At 44.5% G+C, this 20246-nt stretch overlaps 1 protein-coding gene across 6 annotated transcripts in view; it reads left to right on the top strand.

The window, feature by feature from the left end:
• Syne2 (spectrin repeat containing nuclear envelope protein 2) overlaps window positions 1-20246 on the top strand; it is a 310222-nt gene that overhangs the window by 241956 nt on the left and 48020 nt on the right. For all 6 annotated transcript variants that reach the window (XM_070032030.1, XM_070032022.1, XM_070032015.1 and 3 more), the window contains 11 exons: window positions 456-611; window positions 5292-5444; window positions 9147-9317; window positions 9682-9812; window positions 11841-12045; window positions 13853-14032; window positions 14763-14891; window positions 16732-16886; window positions 16994-17138; window positions 18389-18483; window positions 19255-19489. In XM_070032030.1, the coding sequence (XP_069888131.1) occupies window positions 456-611; window positions 5292-5444; window positions 9147-9317; window positions 9682-9812; window positions 11841-12045; window positions 13853-14032; window positions 14763-14891; window positions 16732-16886; window positions 16994-17138; window positions 18389-18483; window positions 19255-19489 (1755 nt within the window). The remainder of the gene's footprint in view (window positions 1-455; window positions 612-5291; window positions 5445-9146; window positions 9318-9681; window positions 9813-11840; window positions 12046-13852; window positions 14033-14762; window positions 14892-16731; window positions 16887-16993; window positions 17139-18388; window positions 18484-19254; window positions 19490-20246) is intronic.

Genomic DNA, 20246 nt, shown 5'->3' with positions numbered 1-20246 from the left:
GACTTAAGAATCTTTCATTCAAAATTACTAGCATAGCTAATATATAAGGAACTAGGAATTTGGAAAGAAAAAAAACTTCTTTTCCAAAGGGGACAGATATTATGGTAATAAAACCATATTGTTCCATTTCCATTTTTAAGCACAGGTTTTTGTTTGTTTTTGTGCTAATACTGGGGATTGATCTCAGTGTCTTACATTCTCACTTAGCTTTATCACTCAAAGCTGGTATTCTACCACTTGAGCCACAGCTCCCCTCCCAACTTTCTGCTGGTTAATTGCAGATAAGAGCCTCAGATTTTTCTGTCCAGGCTGACTTTGAACCAAGATCCTCAAATCTCAACCTCCTGAGGAGGTGGGATTACAGATGTGAGACACCAGAACTGGGCTTTGAGCGAAGGTCTGAAAATTAAAAAAAAAAAACCTTTTCATGATATTTTTTTATTCACTACTTCTAGATACAACATTTGGAACAACTTTTGGAAAGTATCTCTGAGAATGAAAACAAAATACAGATTTTGAACAGTTGGTTTGAGGCTCAAGAAGAGAAGCTGAAGACTTTACAAAAACCCGAAAGTGTGATCTCCATCGAGAAGCTGCTCCTGGACTGTCAGGTGAGCGACCCAGCAGCGTCCGGCCCAGCATGGCGGGCGGGTTGGGCTGCAGGGTCCCACATTTGCCCCTGAAGGAGGATGCAGAGTTGCTGTGATTTCTGAAGATTCCACTTTAGTTCCTGCTGTAATCACAGCCATATGCTGTTTAGCAGTAAGAATGCTCTGTGTGTGTGTGGAGGTGGGGGGGAGGGAGGGGAGAGTCCTAGGCTTGAGCTCAGGGCCTGGGCACTGTCCCTTTGCTTTTCTGCCCAAAGCTAGCCACTATACCACTTGAGCTACTACTCTACTTCCAGTTTTTTTGCTGATTAATTGGAGATGAGAGTCTCAATAGGCTGACTTCAAACCTCCATCCTCAGACATCAGCCTCCTGAGTAGCTAGGATTACTTGCATGAGCCACCAGTGCCTGACCAGGGATGATTTCTGAAAGATGCATTGTTAGGTGATTCTCTCACATACAATGTACTTTATACCAATCTGTGCTTATGCAAATCTAGCTGGAATGTATGGGCTCACCATTCTATATGTGGTATACAACAGTATGTATCCACTCATATCCATTAGATGATTATCCATGAATTGTACAGAATTACAAGGTATAATCAGCAAAAGGTATTTTCTGGGTTACTCTTACTTTTAAGGTGGTTGAATAGTACTTCTAAGGGGGGGGGAAAATGCTCACAGAAAATTCGGGTTTACAGGGCTTTCCATTTTTGTGGGTTTTATTATATTACCTGATATTGGCAAAATGACTCTAATTTTCCATTCTCCTTAGGATTTCACTGTGTACTTGGTGGGAGGAAGAGCCTTTTCTTCTCCTATTGTGTCTTGCGTTTCCAAAGGACCACTTGTCCCTTAGAGCTACCATTTGAGTCACAGATGCGTGTGAGGGTGTAGTCCGCTGGCCGTGGCACATCGTCCTTGAGATGCCCTCTCCCAAGTGTGGGCCGAGCCTCTCTAAGTGGCACCCCTCCCTTCCCCCCCACCCCATGTCCCTTCCCAGCCAGACTCAGCAGCACCTTGCTCCTGCCCCAACAGCACAAGAGCATCGCACCTGTCCATGTTAGGGCTGGAAGGTGGGGCCAGGCCCCACTTCCGCTGCAAAGGCTACAGGATCGCACCGGGCCTGCAGTGTGAGCAGCAGCCTCATCTGAGAAAATCACTCTGTCCAGCTCTCCATCTCTACCTTACAGCCAACCTCGGATTCTATGTCCTTCCTCCATAGAGAGGTTAGGTTCCCCGACTCAAGGCAGAGCCCAGGACCACCTTCAATCTCTGCCTCTGCCCCAGGAACTCTACATCCTCCCTCCCAAGGTACTCCTGCTGTCTCGTCCATGGGCACAGACCTGTGCTACCTCAGCTTCCTCCCGCCACCTGCAGCCTCCTCCCTGCCTCCTCCCTGTATTTCTCCATACTCACACTGCTTCGAGGATGCTGCTAAAAGCACACACCACCTTCTTTCCCCATTGGGAAACCCTTCACCGGCTCTCTCTTACCCACAGATCGAGGTGCTGATGTTTGGGGGCATTTGTCATTAGGTTACAGTTCACAAGCCATCGTGAGGGGAGAATGGAGGAAATGGCATCTATTGAATGCTGTCGTTATAAGACTGTGACATTGGCCTTATAAAGACGATGCCATTTGTAGATGAGGAAAGTGAGTCATAATAAACCGAGTCAGTACTGAACCCATTGGGGTCACACAGCGCCAGAGTGGCCTCAGCCAACTCCCTTATCAGACCCTTGTCAGCTGCAGCCTCCTCACCCAGCTCGCTCTCCTGCCCAGCCAGCCCTGGGGCCCCTGTCTCCCGGTGCTGTATGAGTCTCCAGCAATGGTCTGTATGCTGGCTGCTGCTCAGAGATGTCCCAGTAAGCAGCAGCCAGCATCCAACCATGGAGCAGATGTAGTGTGAGCAGTTTCTGGGGTTTCTGAACCTGACACCTTCTCGCACATGTGTGAGTGAGCACCTGGGCGGGGCCTCACCTCCTGACCTCAGATGTTTTAAAATGCCGTTCTGAGCCCACAACTGCTCTGCTTTCACCTTCAAGAGTTGCAGATAACTAGCCTGGCGCTGGTGGCTCACGCCTGTAATCCTAGCTGCTCAGGAGGCTGAGATCTGAGGATCGCGGTTCAAAGCCAGCCCGGGCAGGAGAGACTGTGAGACTCCTATCTCCAATAAACCACCAGAAAACCAGAAGTGGTGCTGTAGCTCAAGTGGTAGAGCACTCGCCTTGAGCTGAAGAGCTGAGGGACAGTGCCCAGGCCCAGAGTTCAAGCCCCACGACCGCACGTCCTCTATCAGTGATTGTCTTTTGTTTTGCTTCATTCTGTTTTGATAGCGCTACCCATGGATTTGAGTTAGGTTTAGCTTTTTTTTTTTTTTTTTCTTTTGGCTGGTCATGCAGCTTGAATGTGGGGCCTACACACTGACTCTGAGCTCTTTTGCTCAAGTCTATCACTCTACCACTTTGAGCCACAGTGCCACCTCTGGTTTTCTGGTGTTTAATTGGAGATAAAAGTCTCACAGACTTTCCTGCCCCACCTAGCTTTGAACTGCAATCCTCAGATCTCAGTCTCCAGCTAAGTTTAACTCTTATGTCCACAGCCTCACCACTACCTGAAATTAAATAGATCACAGAGCTATAGATATGACTCAGTGGTATGTGCAAGGCCCTGAGTTCTACTCCCAGCACTATCCCCCCCCCCCCAAAAAAAGACAACATTCAACCACATGCAGGAACATTCCTTAGCTCATGAGCTCAACTCCAGGCTTTCATTAATTTTACCAACACAAAACCATTTCAAATATTCACAATGCCAGGCACCAGTGGCTCACACCTGTAATCCTAGCAACTCAGGAGGCTGAGATCTGAGGATCACGGTTCAAAGCCAGCCTGGGCAGGAAAGTCCAGGAGAATCTTATCTCCAATAAACCACTAGAAAACTGGAAGTGGCACTGTGGCTCAAGTGGTAGAGCACTAGCCTTGAGCTGAAGAGCTTTGGGACAGCACCCAGGCCCAGACTGGCCCCATGACTGAAAAGAAAAAATCAAATATTGATATGCCCCTTGCAAATGACTCAAGTTGACTTAAATGGAAAATGCAGAAGCCCTGTGGTGGCCTCATGGGATGTGGTCTTCCTCAGTCAGATGTACACTGGCCATTTCTGAGCTAAATATATGGTTGTATGTAGTTGTACCCGGAGTTAATTTAACCTGTAAGTATAATTTGCAGACCTGCCTGTCCAGCATCATTGCTCATCAGCCCCTACCTGAAAATTGCATTGAATTAGCAGCAGTCTGATGTCTGTGCCTTTCCCATGCTGCTGACTGCAGCATTCTGGATAAACCTGCCCTTTCCCAATACCATCTGCACACAGGCTTTCTTTTATCTTGGCAGAACTCAGACCAGCAGCCCTGACTTACATTCTTCCTATGCGCCCCATACTTTCCATTCACTTCTTTTTCCCTATTTTATTTTACTTTATTTTTTAATCTTGCTTTCTTAGATGCATCTTTGTAAAAAGACTGTGTCAAGACAGAGATGGACATAAATTAACAATCTAGTCTGTAGTGCATTGTGTGTCAGATGGAGGCTGTGCTGGACTCCTGCCTGCCTGTCCATCCTGTTGCTCATTAGAGGCTTGCTAAGCACAGAGCACTGGCAGGTGCTTAGGAGTCACCTGAGGGCATCTATTAATAGACCTAAAAGATGCTTTCCTGCAAGTGTAATTTTGGCTTGTTTTTATTACTCATTGATTATCAGAAATAAAATGATAAATGAACATTTTAATGACTTATCCTAGGATCTTTCGGTTCAGGAAGTTTTCCAGAGTGACATTTTTTTCCGGCAGACTTTGGGATTGACATATTCTGAAGGACTTCCAAAAGTTTCAGAGAAATGGGAGAAAACCAGCCTTGGCATATTGTAATTATCAAGGAAAACTACGTTGTTGGCTGACATAGGGAGGTTTGAAGTGAGATTATTAATCCCTCACGTATGATAGCTCTGTACACAAGCTTACAGCTAACAGAAGTACATTCATGATAATTCAAAGAAATTTGGATTGTATATGTGTATGTATTCATATAATGCTACTTACTTGTATACTCCAGCAACATTTTGTTGGGGCTTGAACTCAGGACTTGGGTGCTAGTCCTGAGCTATTTTTGCTTGAAGCTAGTGTTCTACCATTTAAACCACAGCTTCACTTCCAGCATTTTGGTAGTTCAATAAAGATAAGAATCTCATGGACTTTCCTGCCTGAGCTGGCTTCAAACTTGGATCCTCATATCTCAGCCTCCAGAGTAGATAGGATTATAGGCGTGAGCCACTGGCGCCCAGCTTCCAGCAACATTTTTTTTTTTTTTGGTGGGGTGGGGTCTGGTCGTGGGACCTGAGCTCTGAGCCTGGGCGCTGTCCCTCAGCTCTTCAGCTCAAGGCTAGCCCTCTACCACTTGAGCCACAGTGCCACTTCCGGCTTTTTTTTTCTGCTTATGTGGTACTGAGGAATCGAACCCAGGGCCTCAGGCATGCAAGGCAAGCGCTCTACCACTGAGCCACCTTCCCAACCCCTTCCAGCAACATTTTTTACTTGCAAAGAGGAAATTTCTGTCTCCTGTACCTCATTGGCAGTTTTGTAATATTGTGCATTGAAAATCTTTTTTCCTCTTACCCTTCCAGGATATAGAAAATCAACTTGCAGTGAAATCCAAAGCATTGACTGAGTTGAAACAAAGCCACTTGGCTCTGGGGAGTGAGGACATGCCCCTGTTAGAAGACATCGCATCTGGCATTGATGAGCTGTTTCTTAAGAAGAGCCATGTGTGCAATCAGGTACAAGTATATGCTGTATCAGAAAGTACAGAAAAACAATGATGAGGAAAGTATTGGAGGGGAGGAAGTATCCTTATTATACTATATGATTATTAACCTGCAGATTATACTACAATATCCTTTTACATACTAAGTCATTCAAGGCAAAACCCCAGCTCCCAACAACACAGGCAGGAAATCCATTTAACTCTCTCTGTTTTGTCTAGGGGACTCAGGCAGACAAAAACGTCTCCATCTCCCCAAAGCCAGCAGCAGAGCAACTAGCATTGTTCTCAGGCCTGGAGAGGCAGCTCAGATTTCCCCACATACAGGGTAGGGGTGTCAGAATCAGGGGTCAGCTGAAGAACTAGGGTGGGAAGGAACAGCACAGAGCTGGGGAGGGGACGAATGTGTGGATGCTGGTAATGCAGTGCCATGTGTCCACATGGGGGGACTACCACAGGAGCGCGGCAGCCTGACTGCCCCACGGCCATGAGAGGAAATCCTAAATACTTAGGCATTGTAATGGACCCATATTTGCTCCAGAATCCTTATTGTGAGTTATTTGTCCACTTCTCAAACCTACCTCAACCTCATGTGCCAAGTAGAAGTTGGAAATCAGCTAGCTAATGAATGAAATGCACAAGCAACCTTCAGCCTCCTTCCTTCCCCAGGGCTCCAGCAGGAAAATAAGGAGGAGCTCATTCATTTGTTACTATCAAGAGAAAGATAAAGAAAAACAATGAATCTTCTCCACAAAATGCTTCTAGGCAGTAAAGGAAATGCACATGAGCAGATCATTGCAATGCAGTCACAATATGATTTTTTTTAAAATACATAGCCGGGCATCGGTGGCTCATGCCTGAAATCCTAGCTACTCAGGAGGCTGAGATCTGAGGATCGTGGTTCAAAGCCAGCCCCGGCAGGAAAGTCCATGAGACTCTTATCTCCAGTAAACTACCAGAAAACAAGAAGTGGCACTGTGGCTCAACTGGTATAACGCTTATCTTGAGCGAAAGAGCTGAGGGACAACACCCAGGCCCAGAGTTCAAGCTCCATGACTGGCAACAAAAAAACAAAAAAAAACACAGGGGAGGCTCAGAAGGTGACTCAGTGGTAAAGTGCTTGCCTTGCATGCATGAGACCCTGGGTTCAATTCCTCAGCACCACATAAACAGAAAAAGCCAGAATTGGCGCTGTGGCTCAAGTGGTAGGGCACTAGCCTTGAGCTGAAGAGCTGAGGGACAGTGCCCAGTCCCAGAGTTCAAGCCCCATGACTGACAACAACAACCAAAAAAAAAAAAAAAAACATAGGGAAAAGAAATTAACTGGGTAATGTTAAAAACAAACAAACAAAAATGAAGGTAGCTGGTCACCAGTGGCTCATGCCTATAATCCTAACTACTCAGGAAGCTGAGATCTGAGAATGTTTTGAAGCCAACCCAGGCGGGAAAGTCCATGAGACTCTTATCTTCAATTAGCCACCCACGAAAGCTGAAAGTAGAACTGTAGCTCAAGTGGTAGAGTAGTAGCCTTGAGTGAAAAAATGCCCAGGCCCTGAATTCAAGCCCCAGGACCAGTACACACACAATATGTAGACAACCTGTGCATGTTTTATAACCCCAACCTTCAAGAGGTTGAAGCAAGAAGATTGTGAATTCAAGGCCAGCCTGGACTGTAGTGAAATCTTATCTCAATAAACAAAACAGATTATACTACAAGTGACCAGTAAGCACAAAGATGTTCAATGTCATTAACTATCAAGGCAATGAAAATCAAAACCACAATACAGTACCAATTTACACCCACAAGGATGGCTGTAATAAAAACAGACAATAATAAGTAACAAGCATAAGCAAAGGAAAAAAGCAAGGGAGAAACTGAAACCTTCATACACTGCTGGTGGGGATATAAAATGATCTAGTTGCTCTGAAAATCAGTGTGGCAGCTCCTCAAAAAATTAAACATAAAGTTAAACATGTGACTCAGCAATTCCATTCTTAGGTAAGAAACCCCCACATTAGAATAGATTCACACCTGGGCTGGGAAGGTGGCTCAGTGGTAGAACGCTTGCCTTGCATGCATGAGGCCCTGGGTTCGATTCCTCAGCACCACATAAGCAAAAAAAAAAAGCTGAAGTGGCACTGTTGCTCAAGTGGTAGAGTGCTAGCCTTGAGCTGAAGAGCTGAGGGACAGCACCCAGGCCCAGAGTTCAGGTCCACGACTGGACCCCCTCCCCCCACCAAAAAAAATAGATTCACACCGAAAGTTTGGACACGAATGGTTCATAGCAGTGTAATTTATAATAGCCCCAAAGTGGAAACAACCCATTGTCTATTGTTACAAATATATAAGCCAAAGGTGGTATGTCCACACACTGGAATCGTATTCAGCCATAATAAAGAATGAAATAACAATACATTCTACCACATTGATAGCCTTGAAAACAACACTAAGCAAAGGAAGCTGGTTACAAAAGACTGCACATTGTTGATTCCATTTATATGACATGTTCGGCCCAGGCAGAGCTGTAGAAAGTAGACAAGGGGCTGGAGGAGAATGAGGAATAACTACAAATGAATATGAGCCTTCTTTTGGGGAGAGAAGAAAATGTTCTACAGTTAATTGTGGAGATTGGCCTCTATAGGTGAATTGTGTGGTAGGTGCAATGTATCTCAGAAGAGTCTTATTTTCAAAGGCAGAAGGGGTGAGCTTAGAGTATCGATTAGCTCTGAAGCAGTGATCACTCTAGTCTACACTCCAGGATGGTTTTCTATCTGCATTCTTGGGTGGGTTATCACACTAAGCCTCAAATGCCTGATCTATAAGTCATCTGAAGTCATTTTTGGTAGGTAATAAAATGTTTCAGCATTATTGAAGCATACCTGTGGATAGAATATGCCTGCCATTGCTTTTTTAGCTGGGCATTAAACAAGTTGCTAGGGCAGAAAGCTAGTAGAGAGCTGGACCTGTGTGCTTGCCTCTTCTTGCCAGCAATCTTCCCCTGAGCCCTTTCTCCCTAGGCTGATACTCTTTTAAATCTTCTCAACTTACTTTTTTCACTTCATGCTAGCACTCTACTACTTGAACTACAGATCTCCTTATAGCTTTTTGGTGGTTAATTGGAGAGAAGACATTCATAGACAGGCTGGCTTTAGACCCTGATCCTCAGAACTCAGCCTCCTAAGTAGCTAGGATTATAGGCATGAGTTACCAGTGCCCAGCAGAGACTTCTCATCTTAAACCTCTTTCCCCCTCTCCCATCCTAAAACACAGCCCTCTCTGAGACTTCTGTTTGTTGGTTGGTTTGTCCAAGGAATTGAATTCAGTACCTGGGCACTGTCCCTGAGATCTTTTGCTCAAGGCTAGCACTCTACCACTTGGAGCCGTAGATCCACTTCCAGCTTTTTCTGTGATTAATTAGAAATATGTCTCATGGACTTTCCTGCCCAGCTGGCTTCATACCGCAGCTCTCAGATCTCAGCCTCCTGAGAAGCTAGAATTACAGGCGTGAGCCACTGGTGTCAAGCTCTTCTCTGAGATTTTTATGTTCCTTGGCCTCCCTTCCCATTTGCAGCAAATCTTGGAAGACCCTGCTGTATGTACTCACAAATCAGAATGCCTAAAATCTCATTGATGGTAGATTCCCAGGAAAGGAGAGGAATGAGAGACGGTGTCTTATGGATTGTAAGTCAAGCTGTGTCTGCATTGCTTTCCACCTAGGTCACGCAGCTCATCGCCTGCATGCAGGCAGTGCTGCAGGAGTGGAGCACATACGACCAGCTGTATGAGGAGGTGAACACCATGGCTATCCGCTTTGGGTACTGCCTGGAGCACTGCAAACCCGCCATTGTATCCCTGGAGGCCTTGAGATGCCAAGTGGAGAACCTTCAGGTAAATGAGCCAGAGCATGGCATTGGGCAGATGGAAGCTAGCACAGCAGTGGACATGTATGAGTTTGTGCTTTCCACAGCAGTAGCCGAGGTAGAGACTAAATTTCTAAAGTGGAATCCCATAAGCAAACCCTGGGTTGAATTTTCTTTCCCATAGCCATGTTATTTCACAATTTGTGTATATGTGTCCATGTGTGTCCATGTCCTAAGCCCTGAGCGAGTTCCTTCTTGTACTCCTGATCATTTCTCGCTGTCCTGTAAGGTCTGCATGCTTGGGTTGTGGTGAAGCAGAAAACGCCAGCACACTGCTGTCTTCATGGGAGGTGGGTGGCCATCGGGACCTGACCTTCCCACTGTGTTCTTAGTCCTTGCTAGATGAAGCCGAGAGCAGCGAAGGCAATTGGGAGAAACTTGAGGAGGTCGTCAGCAAACTCAAAGAGTCCTGCCCCTCCATCGCTGAAATAATGGAAGAGAAGTGTCAGGATGCGCGTGCGAGGTACGCTCCAATGCAATCGCAAGGACGGGCCAGGCAGCTTGACCTTCCTCCCTTGTGGCCAGTGAGGTGACGGGGCCTTGTAGCATCTGCTGCATCCTCTGAGATGAGTGGCGTCATCTTATTCTGGCTCCCTCTTGGAAGGCTCTAGTTCACTGAATAAGGCTCCGTTTCTCCAGAACTGTTGTACAGCTCACTCAGTATTCCAGATAGTCTAGAAAAGGCCTGTTTACAGCCCAACATGAAATCCCATGCACCACCTCACACGCAACACTAAGGCAGTCTGCATCATAAGATGTGTTGGAAGGTGGCTCCGTGGCTTGTCTTGCATGCATGAGGCCCTGGGTTCTATACCTCAGTACCACATACGCAGAAAAAGCCGGAAGTGGCGCTGTAGCTCAAGTGGTAGAGCGCTAGCCTTGAGCAAAATAAGCTCAGGGACAGCACCCAGACCCTGAGTTTGAGCCCCACGACTGACAAAAAAAAAAAAAATGTGTTGTAAGTCAGGGAAAATGGTTGTTGAAGTAACTCTTGGGGAGGTTACTATGAGGCTGGAAGGAATTCCTTGCTAAGCTTCATCTCGTGAAGTGGGAAAGTTCGTAGGAGTTTGGGCTCAGTAAGTCACAAGGCTTTCATTTTGCTGTGTGGGATAAGGAAATTGACCAAAGGCAATTGATGAAGAGGTTGGGCTGCCTTGAGCATTCCCGTCCCCTTCCTTCCTGACATCCAGGGCTCTAGGAAGTAAGCCCTGAGGGAAAAAGACCATTCCCCCACATGAGGCAGTGCATTCGCTATTCAGACAATGTGCATATACAAGAACATCCATTTCACTTAAAGTTTAAATGTTCTAGAGTAGGTACAGGGGCTCATGTCTGTAATCCCAGTTTCTCAGGAAAACTGTGGTTTGATAGCCTAGGCAAAATATTAACATGACCTCATCTCAACATGTAAGCCAGACAGAAGTGAGTCACACCTGTAATCCCAACCACACAAGAGGCTATAGGTAGGAGGATCATGGTCTGAGGCTTTCCCCTGGCAAACGTAAAGAAAAATGAAGTACTGAGGGGGAGGGCATTGCTCAAAACCTGCCTAGCCAGTGCAGTCCTGATTTCAAACTTGAGTATTGTAAAAAATAAGTAAATAAAAATTAAGGTTGTTTTTCCTTACTTAAGTTTTTTATTTAATTTTTTAAATTTAATAATATGATTCATTTAAAGGTACTTTCTAAGCAGTGCTTTCTCCACCTTTACCTAAGAGGCCTTCAGAGAGGAAAACAGATCATTCTTGCCAATCACAAATTTGGTCATTTTGTTATTATAAAATCAAGTAAATGGCCTGATTTGGATTTTTGTTTATATAACAGCGATATCGACATTTTTTTTTTTTTTTTTTTTTTGCTGGTCATGGGGCCTGAACTCTGGGCCTGGGCGCTGTCCCTCAGCTCTTCAGCTCAAGGCAAGTGCTCTATCACTTGAGCCACAACGCCACTTCCGGCTTTTTCTGCTTATGTGGTGCTGAAGCATCAAACCCAGGGTCTCAGACATGCAAGGCAAGTGCTCTACCACTGAGCCACCTTCCCAGCCCCCAACAATGCTGTTTTTTTGTTTTTTTTTTTAAAGGCATTTATCCAGGAATTGGTGGCTCACACCTATCATCCTAGCTATTCAGGAGCTGAGATTTAAGGATCTCAGGTCAAACCAGCCTAGGCAGGAAAGCCCACGAGATTCTTATCTCTAATTGACCGCCTGAAAGCCAGAAGTGGAGCTGTGGCTCAAGTGGTAGAGCACTAGCCTTCAGCTGAAGAGCTGAGGGACAGTGCCCAGGCCCAGAGGTCAAGCCCCACGACCGACAAAAAAAAAAAAAAAAAAAAAAAAAAAGCTCAGGGGCAATACTTAAACCTCCATACTGGGACAATACATATAAGCATTTAACAGTGTCTCTGGAGCTGTCCTTCAGCTGTTGGTTGTCTGGTAGAGCAAACTATGAGGGAAAGGGTAGAATGAGGGTTGTTCTGTCTGCACTCATTGACAGGTGGTCCCAGGCCAACAGTGACCTTGCTGACCAGCTGCAGAAGGCCGAGAGTCAGCTGCAGCTCTGGAAGGCTTACCACAGTGCTCACTCCGAAGCCACCGCCCGGCTGGCTCAACAGGAAGTGAAGTTTGAGCAGCTTGCAGACATCAACACATCTGGAAACAATGTGGCAGAGATCCTCCCGCTGGCCCTACAGGATGTAAAGGTGAGTGCAAAGCCTTTTGGGAAAACCAAAGCTAAGTTAGCCTACCAGACAGGGCCTGGGAGGGGCAGCCATGACCCTACAATAGGACAGAACACGGGGGCAGAGGAAGTCAGCCTGGGCAGTAGACAGTGGACTGTGTCAGATGCCGGCCAGGCGGGATGTGTGGGGTTGAGAGGATTGGGTGACAGCTAGGTCAGGGGGACCTGACACTCTTTCCAAGTTTACACTTCCACGCTGTTACGGTGTATTTAGTTTAATCTCACTGGAGTGTGATAATCAAAGAATAATAGTTGTTGAGTCTTCTTTAAAAATAATCATAGGCTGGGTGCCAAGCGAGTAGACTTTTCTCTGGGTATAATGACTGAGATTATACCTAAGAATATCACAATTTCCTCTATAGTGTTTGTCCTATTACTGTTACAAAATAATCCAGAAAATGAATACTATTAGTTTTAAACTCAGTGACAAGATCTCGTATATCTTCTGATGCTATCACTGAACTCAAAGGGGAGGGAGCAACCAATTTAAGAACAAGGATCCATTTCCTTCTACTAGATCCTCTCAAAACAAAACCCTGGGGCTGGGAATGTGGCTTAGTGCTAGAGTGCTTCCTCAGTACCATATAAGCAAGGAAAAAGCCAGAAGTGGAACTTTGGTTCAAATGGGAGAGTGCTAGGCTTAGCCAAATAAGATCAGGGACAGTGCTCAGGCCTTGAGTTCAAGTCCCAGGACTGGCAAAAATAATAGTATTAAAAATAAATTTTTAAAAATTTAAAACCTGGAAATTTCACTCAATGGAATTTCCCAGAAGATGTCAAAAATCAGTCTCTGCAAATGAATCTGTTTCTGTTAAGAAGTCCCAGGGCAGGAGATAAGGTTTGAATGATTCTTGAAATGGCATGAAATCATGTCTCTATAAAGTGTTAAGCCACTAAGCAAAGCATGGGACTGGGCCCAGTTGATCCCTACGGGTCGATCAACTAGGAAGTCTTCTTTATTGGTCAGGGTCAGTTCTGCCTCTGAAATGACAAGTTTCGGAACAGCACTAATGAGACAGGCCTTCTGAAGAAAACTTAATCTCTGTCAGCTATTTACAATAAGCAGTCAGGGAGTGCTGGGAAGGTGGCTCAGTGGTAGAGTGCTTGCCTTGCATGCATGAGGCCCTGGGTTCGATTCCTTAGCACCACATAAGCAGAAAAGGCTGGAAGTGGTGGTGTGGCTCAAGTGGTAGGGCGCTGGCCTTGAACTGAAGAGCTGAGAGACAGCACCCAGGCCCAGAGTTCAGGTCCCACCACCAGCAACAAAAAACAAAAAGCAATAAGCAGTCAGGATTAGAGGCATGGCTCCCGTGTTAGAAGCTCAGCCAGTGAGTGAAGACATCAGATACCAAGTTCAAGTCCTGGTCTCAGACGGGAAAAAAAAAAACAATCACAAGAAAGGCACTTGACATACCAGTTGCTCATACCTATAATCCTATCAAGAGGCTGAAATTTGAGAATCAAGGCTCAAAGTCAGCCTTTGTAGGAAAGCCTCTAAGAATCTTATCTTCAATTAATCACCAGAAACAGCTGGAAGTGGAGCTGTAGCTCAAGTGTAGACTGCTAGGCTTGAGCAAAAAGCTTAGGGCCAGGGCCCAGGCCCTGTGTTCTAGCCCCAGAACAGCATTCCCCAACTCACTCCCCCACCCCCCAAAAAAGGCACTCAAGTTTTGGCAAAAATTCTCCTAGATGCTGCTAATCTGGTGAAGGGGAGAATTACAGTGTGAAAGGCAGAGTGGATGTTTGGGAACCTCTGGTTTCTTCTCCAGGAGCTGCAGGATGGTGTGCAGAAGACAAAAGAAGCCTTTCTCCAAAATATCACCCTCCTGGATGGACTCCCCCAGCCCTCAGAGCTGGGCAGCCCCCAGCCGCTCACAGTTCAACGGCACTCCCTGCAGAGAGCTGACTACCTGGAAAAGATGCTGTTGCTGAAAGCGAATGAATTCGAGGTTCATTTCACTCTTCCATTCAGGTCGAAGGCTTTGGGCATTTGCATACTGCCTTCTATAACGGTGCTTAATGAAGCCATGCCAACCTACATGAGTCTGGCTTCCATCACAGGCAGTGGGCAGATCTTAAGCATCCACTTAGCCTTTACTGAACATATCAATAGAAGAAGTGATCATTTCAGACCCTCTCAAAGTTGGTAGGCTAATTGAGTTGTAGAAGAAGCTGCTTGAGTCTTGGCCATTAGTATTCTTTATCTTGATTTTTGAAAAGCTACCTAGATGCCGAGGATGCTCCAAAATGGAGTCTCAGCACCAGGCTCAAAGACACACAGTCAAAAAACCAAGGGACTGGGCTGGGAAGGTGGCTCAATGGTAGAGTGCTTGCCTTGCATGCATGAGGCCCTAGGTTCGATTCCTCAGCACCACATAAGCAAAAAGAAAAAAGCTGGAAGTGGTGCCGTGGTTCAAGTGGTAGAGTGCTAGCCTTGAGCTGAAGAGCTGAGGGACAGCGCCCAGGCCCAGAGTTCAGGCCCCACGACCGGACCCAAAAAAAACAAAAAACCAAGGGACTTCCGAGTAGTCATCTCCGGTTTTTTGTTGTTGTTGTTGTTTAAGAGAGGAAGGAGCTTCTATGGTTGAAAACAAGCATGAAGTTTCATCATCCCCTAAGGCTATATGCTTAATATTTGTTCATGAAAATTTTCTCTAATGAAAATGTCTCTTTTTCTAGATGATTCTCTCGCAGTTTAAGGATTTTGAGGACCGGCTGGGATCTTTAAAAAATCTTATTACACATGAGGAAGAGAATTTGGATCAACTTTACCATCAAGAAAAAGAAGACAATCCTGACTCATTTCTGGTATTGACAGTGTTTGTTTTTCATAAGGGCTTCAGCTCACCATAAGATTAAAATTAAGCTAATTACTGCTGCATTCTAGAAGGTGTTTGCAGCCTGTTTAACTGTTGAGCACAGCTATTTATTTGTCTTTCATTCCTACACTAAGGTCTGGGAAAGTAGAATAATGGTAGGAATCTGTTTTCGTAAATGTCATAGTAACTTTTTTTTCCTAGATACTTTTTTTTATCTTCAGGACCTTTACAGATTAGCTTCAGTGAACCAGAAAAATGTAGGGATTGGCTTTTGTGATTAGTTGAATTTTTCTGTTGAGTTGATCAGATATAAAATATTTATAAGAGCCAGGCGTGTATGGCTCATACCTGAAACTCTAGCTACTTAGGAGATTTGAGGATTGTGGTTCAGAGACAGCCCAGGCAGGATGGCTGGGTGACTCTTCCTGTCTCCAATTAACTACCAGAAAAAGCAAGTGGTGCTGTGGCTCAAAGTGGTAGAGCACTAGCCTTGAGCAAAAAGGCTCAGGGACAGTGTGCCCAGGTCTGAATTCAAGCCCTAAAACTGACAAAGTAAATAAATAAAATACTCTTACAAATGAGTACTTGTTTTTTTTTTAAATTACCTTAGAAAGCTTGGAATGTGACTTAGTGGTAGAGTGCTTGCCTAGTATGCATGAAGTCCTGGATTCAATTCCTCAGTACCACATAAACAGAAAAGGCCAGAAGTGGAGCTATGGCTCAAGTGGTAGAACACTAGCCTTGCACACAGACATTCAGGGACAGTGCCCAGGACCAGTAAAAAAAACACAAAAAACAAACAAATTACCTTAGTAAGTTTTCTGTAGTTAATATAAGTGAATGAAATAATCGGAGCTTTCTGAATCTTGAAGAATTGATGTTTATAAGCTTAGATCAGGAATCAGAAAATAATATCCAACATATGTGTGTATATACACACATATACATACATATATACTTGAGTTTGTAAAGTTTTATTTGAACCTAGCCATGTCCCTCCATTTACACATTAACTACAAGAGTTCTCATGCTGCAAGGCAGAGTTGAGTAGTTGCTATGGAGACCACATTGCCCACAAAAGCCTAAAATATTGATGATTTGGCTTTATATAGAACATGTTTGCTGACTCTATAACCTAGAATATTACAGCACAGTCCTAGTGAGAATGTGGATATTGAGAAATAGCTTTGTTTAACAGAGTTGACCTAGAGGTTGTCCTGAAATGTCTTTTTCAAGTGAAAATTTGATCATCTTTACTTTCTTCTGATTTCATATTCTATCAAAATATGAGTGGAATACTCACATTTTGTCATAGAACACTTGAGCCCTGCCCCTCAGCAATTTTTGATTTATTTTTCAGGCAACATTTTATAGTTTTGCCCGGGGCCAGCCTTGGACCATGATCCTCTTTCCTCAGTTTCTTATAGAACTGAGATTACAGGCATGTGCTACAATGTCTGGCTTTGAAATAGTCCTTGTAACTTTTGCCAAGTCTACCCTTGAACCATAATCGTCCTTTCTCCACTTCCCAGTCCTTAGATTGAATGCATGAATCACTTTGTTTCTGCCTCAGAAATGTTTTTTTGGTTTGGGGGGGGGGGGGGCGTTTTGTCAAAAGACAAAATCTGGTGTGCTTTCCCACTTCCTGGGTTGTTTTCAATCTGACCACCTGTACAGGTTGGTATTCCAGAATAGACCATAGCACTGAGTGGGCCTTATATTTAGCTCAGGTCCTGATTTGTCTCATCTTTGAGATAAGGAAGCCATTTTGTCATCTAGGTATAAATTGTTGACATCTAAAAATCTGGACCTGCTTAATTATTTTCTAGAATCCTGTGTTGGCACTGACAGCCCAGTCACCAGCCGTTGAACGCTTGAACGAAGAGAGCCTCAAGCTCCCACTCAGTGATGTTGCCATAAAGACGCTGCAGACAGTGAACCGGCAGTGGACCCGGGCCACAGCCACGGCACTGGACCACTGCAGGTCAGCACACTGATTCCCTACTGTCATTTCTATGGAGGTAAAATTAACAACTTGGAGTTCAAGAATGTCATTGTTCTGTGACTCTGCTTTGTTTTAAACCTTTCTAGTGAACTTCAGGAAAATGCACTGAATGAAAGGTTTCTTCATTGCTGTGAGAAGTGGGTCAAGCTGTTGGAGAAGACAGAAGAGATGCTTAAAGCGGATACTGCCCAGAGCCTCCCGGCTCTCCTAAAACAGCAGAAAGCATTTGCAGTAAGCCTGTGCTCTCGAAAAGCCATCTTTTTATATCTTTGACTAGGGCTTGAACTTAGAACCTGGGCCCTGTCCCTTAGCTTTTTTGTTCAAGGCTCTCTATGACACCTTTATTTTTTGGTGGTTAATTGGAGATAAGATTCTCATGGACTTTCCTGCCCAGCTTGATTTCAAACTTGATCCTCAGATCTCAGCTTCCTGTGTAGCTAGGATTGCAGAGGTGAACCACCAGAGCCTGGCTTCCATTTCTCTTCTTTTTGTGTTTTTGTGTTTAGCTTTTTTTTTGAGAAAGGGTGTCCCTCTGTACACCAAGCTGTCCTGAAATTCACTGTGTAGTGCAGAGTTGCTACATTGAATGTGTCTCTTTAAGCAAATTCAGTTGTCCATTGATATGTAAAATTCTTGCACATTTCAAAAATTTCAACATGTTATTCTGCTATGTTTTATGAATGACAGGTAGCATGCTCAGGTATCCTGTAACACCTGGAAGTTTGTAGAACAACTTTGCTTTCCATAGAATGCAGACGTCGTGCCAGTCTACCAAGGGCTCGGAATCATCAGTGCATTTTGCATTTTCCCTGCCTACTTTACTATACAATGAAGCACCTGGGATAATTATAATGCAGCATTAATAGTATCAAGAAGAGTTTCCCATTCTTGTACTGCTAGATATTTAAAACACTTCTAGATAGATAAGGAATGGCATTGATCAAATGCATTGTACTCATAAATTGACATGTTGAAGTAAAACCCCTTTGCATAACTGCTTACAGATAATTTTAAAAATTAAAATAGCACATTTCTAGGGCTGGGAATGTGGCTTAGTGGTAGAGTGCTTCCCTCACATGCGTGAAGCCCTGGGTTTGTTTCCTCAGTACCACATAAACAGCAAAAGCCAGAAGGGGCAGTATGGCTCAAGTGGTATAGTACTAGCCTTGAGCAAAAGGGGCCTGAGTTCAAGCCCCAGGACTGGTAATAAATAAATAAGACACTTTTAGTGGTTATTCTGCATTTCAGTAGCATGCAGGATTAGGCATTTGGGCATAGTTATTAGACCTATTTGCTTTTAGTATTATATTTCTACTTGATAATTGATATGATAGTTGGGCGTGTTTTTAGTTGAGTTCAAATAATTTGAAAATTCATTGTTTCTCCTTTCCTTTGAGAACTTAAATTTTAATAGGAAGTACAAGTTCTATACCAGATAAATGTGCTGTATTTGCTGATATTTTATATTTTGGATCCTATAGATGTTAGAAGCTGAGGTTTCTATAAACCAGATAATTTCTGATTCTTACGTCACTCAATCCTTACAACTCCTGGACACTAGAGAACTAGAGAAGAGGTAAGCTGCCTGGGACTTACAGGGCCAGTACAGTGGCTGGGCCCAGGCTTTCTGATTTGGGTACCTATGTGTGGGGGATGGGGTGGTATTTCAATATATGGCTATAATGTAAGGTCATCAAATCAAGGTAGAGCCTCAAGCCACCACATTCAGCTTTTTATTGGTTAAAATGGGGGTCTTACGAACTTTTTGCTCTGGCTGGGTTTAGACTTCAATCCTCCAGATCTCTACCTCCTGTGAAGCTAGAATTATGAGTGTGAGCCACCAGCCCTGGCCCATTGATCTATTTTCTTCATTTCCATGAGATATTTGGTATAATATTTGATACAGTAGCTCAGTGTTAAGAAATGGTAGTTGTTGGGGGGGCAGGGGGAGGCTGGGAAGGGATGTGAAGGGTAAACAAAGGAGGAGGCTGCAATGCTTGATAAGAAATGTACTCATTATCTTCCCCATGTAATTGTAGCCCCTCTGTACAGTATGTTCACAATAAAAAAATAAATAAAAATAAAAATAATTTTAAAAATTTTAAAAATAAAAAAAGAAATGGTAGTTGTGCATGCTGACACACTTCAGGTATGTTCTGCTAAATACCTTTAACTACTGCACACTGCCCCTGATGTTTAAATGAATTAGGGTCCAGATTTTAAGACGCTGTTTATCCCATGTAAATTATGCACACAAATTGTGAGTGTGCTTTTGTTACTCGCTGCTAATTATATTTTTCCTGCATGTTCATGTCAAGAATCTCTAGCCATCCATTTTCTTCCCCAGACCAGAATTTGTTTCAGAATTCTCTAAGCTGAGAGACCAGTGGCAGAGTGCTGTGCATGGCGTTTGGCAGAGGAAGCAGGATATCGACAAGCTGGTGAGACAGTGGCAATACTTCACCAGCTCCATAGAGGACTTGCTGCGCTTCCTCTCCAATACCAGCCACCTGCTCTCTGCTGTGAAGAGCCAGGATGGTTACAGCCTCTACCAGAGCAGACGTCTGATCTGTGAGCTGAAGGTACTGCAGGCACTTGCAGCAGGAGAGCCATGGGTGGGCTTCACTAACGCAATGTTCCCTCACCTCATGGCTCTGGTGCTATGGTGCATGTGTGCTCTGTGCATAGCAAAACCAGCCTATGGCAGACACCACACCCCACAGCCTAGATGAAAGGTGAGGAAACTCCATCTCACCATTCATCTAGAAAGAGCAAACCTCGTGGGCAATGCAAGAAAGTTTACAGTGAAGATGGGTGGGTAGAATGGAAGACTTTTGGAGTAACAGTGTCTTGTCACCCAAACTCTTAATGCACTGGCTTTTTGTGCTTGTACTAGAGCTTGAACTCAGGGCCTGAGCACTGTCCTGAGCTTTTTTGGTCAAGGCTAACACTCTACCACTTGAGCCACAGCTCTACTTTTGACTGTTTGGTGGTTAACTGGAGATAAAAGAATACTTTATTTGGGAATATGCTGTCTCCTCAAAGTAAAACTTTAGCTTTTTTGGGGGGGGTGTCCAGTCATAGGGCCTGAACTCTGGGCCTGGGTGCTGTCCCTCAGCTCTTCAGCTCAAGGCTAGCGCTCTACCACTTGAGCCACAGCACCACTTCCGGCTTGTTTCTTTTTGCTTATGTGGTGCTGAGGAATTGAACCCAGGGCCTCATGCATGCAAGGCAAGCGCTCTACCACTGAGCCACCTTCCCAGCCCAAACTTTAGCTTTTGATGTGAATGGGTGTCCATGTGTACATTCTGACCACATTTTTCTAAATTTATGTCTAAT

The sequence above is a fragment of the Dipodomys merriami genome, unplaced genomic scaffold (assembly GCF_024711535.1).
Source record: "Dipodomys merriami isolate MVZ:Mamm:240054 unplaced genomic scaffold, mDipMer1.0.p SCAF_1, whole genome shotgun sequence".
In the NCBI taxonomy this organism is placed as follows: Eukaryota; Metazoa; Chordata; class Mammalia; order Rodentia; family Heteromyidae; genus Dipodomys; species Dipodomys merriami.
The sequence above is the reverse complement of the archived record's forward strand: the minus strand, read 5'-3'. Positions and strand labels throughout refer to the sequence as shown.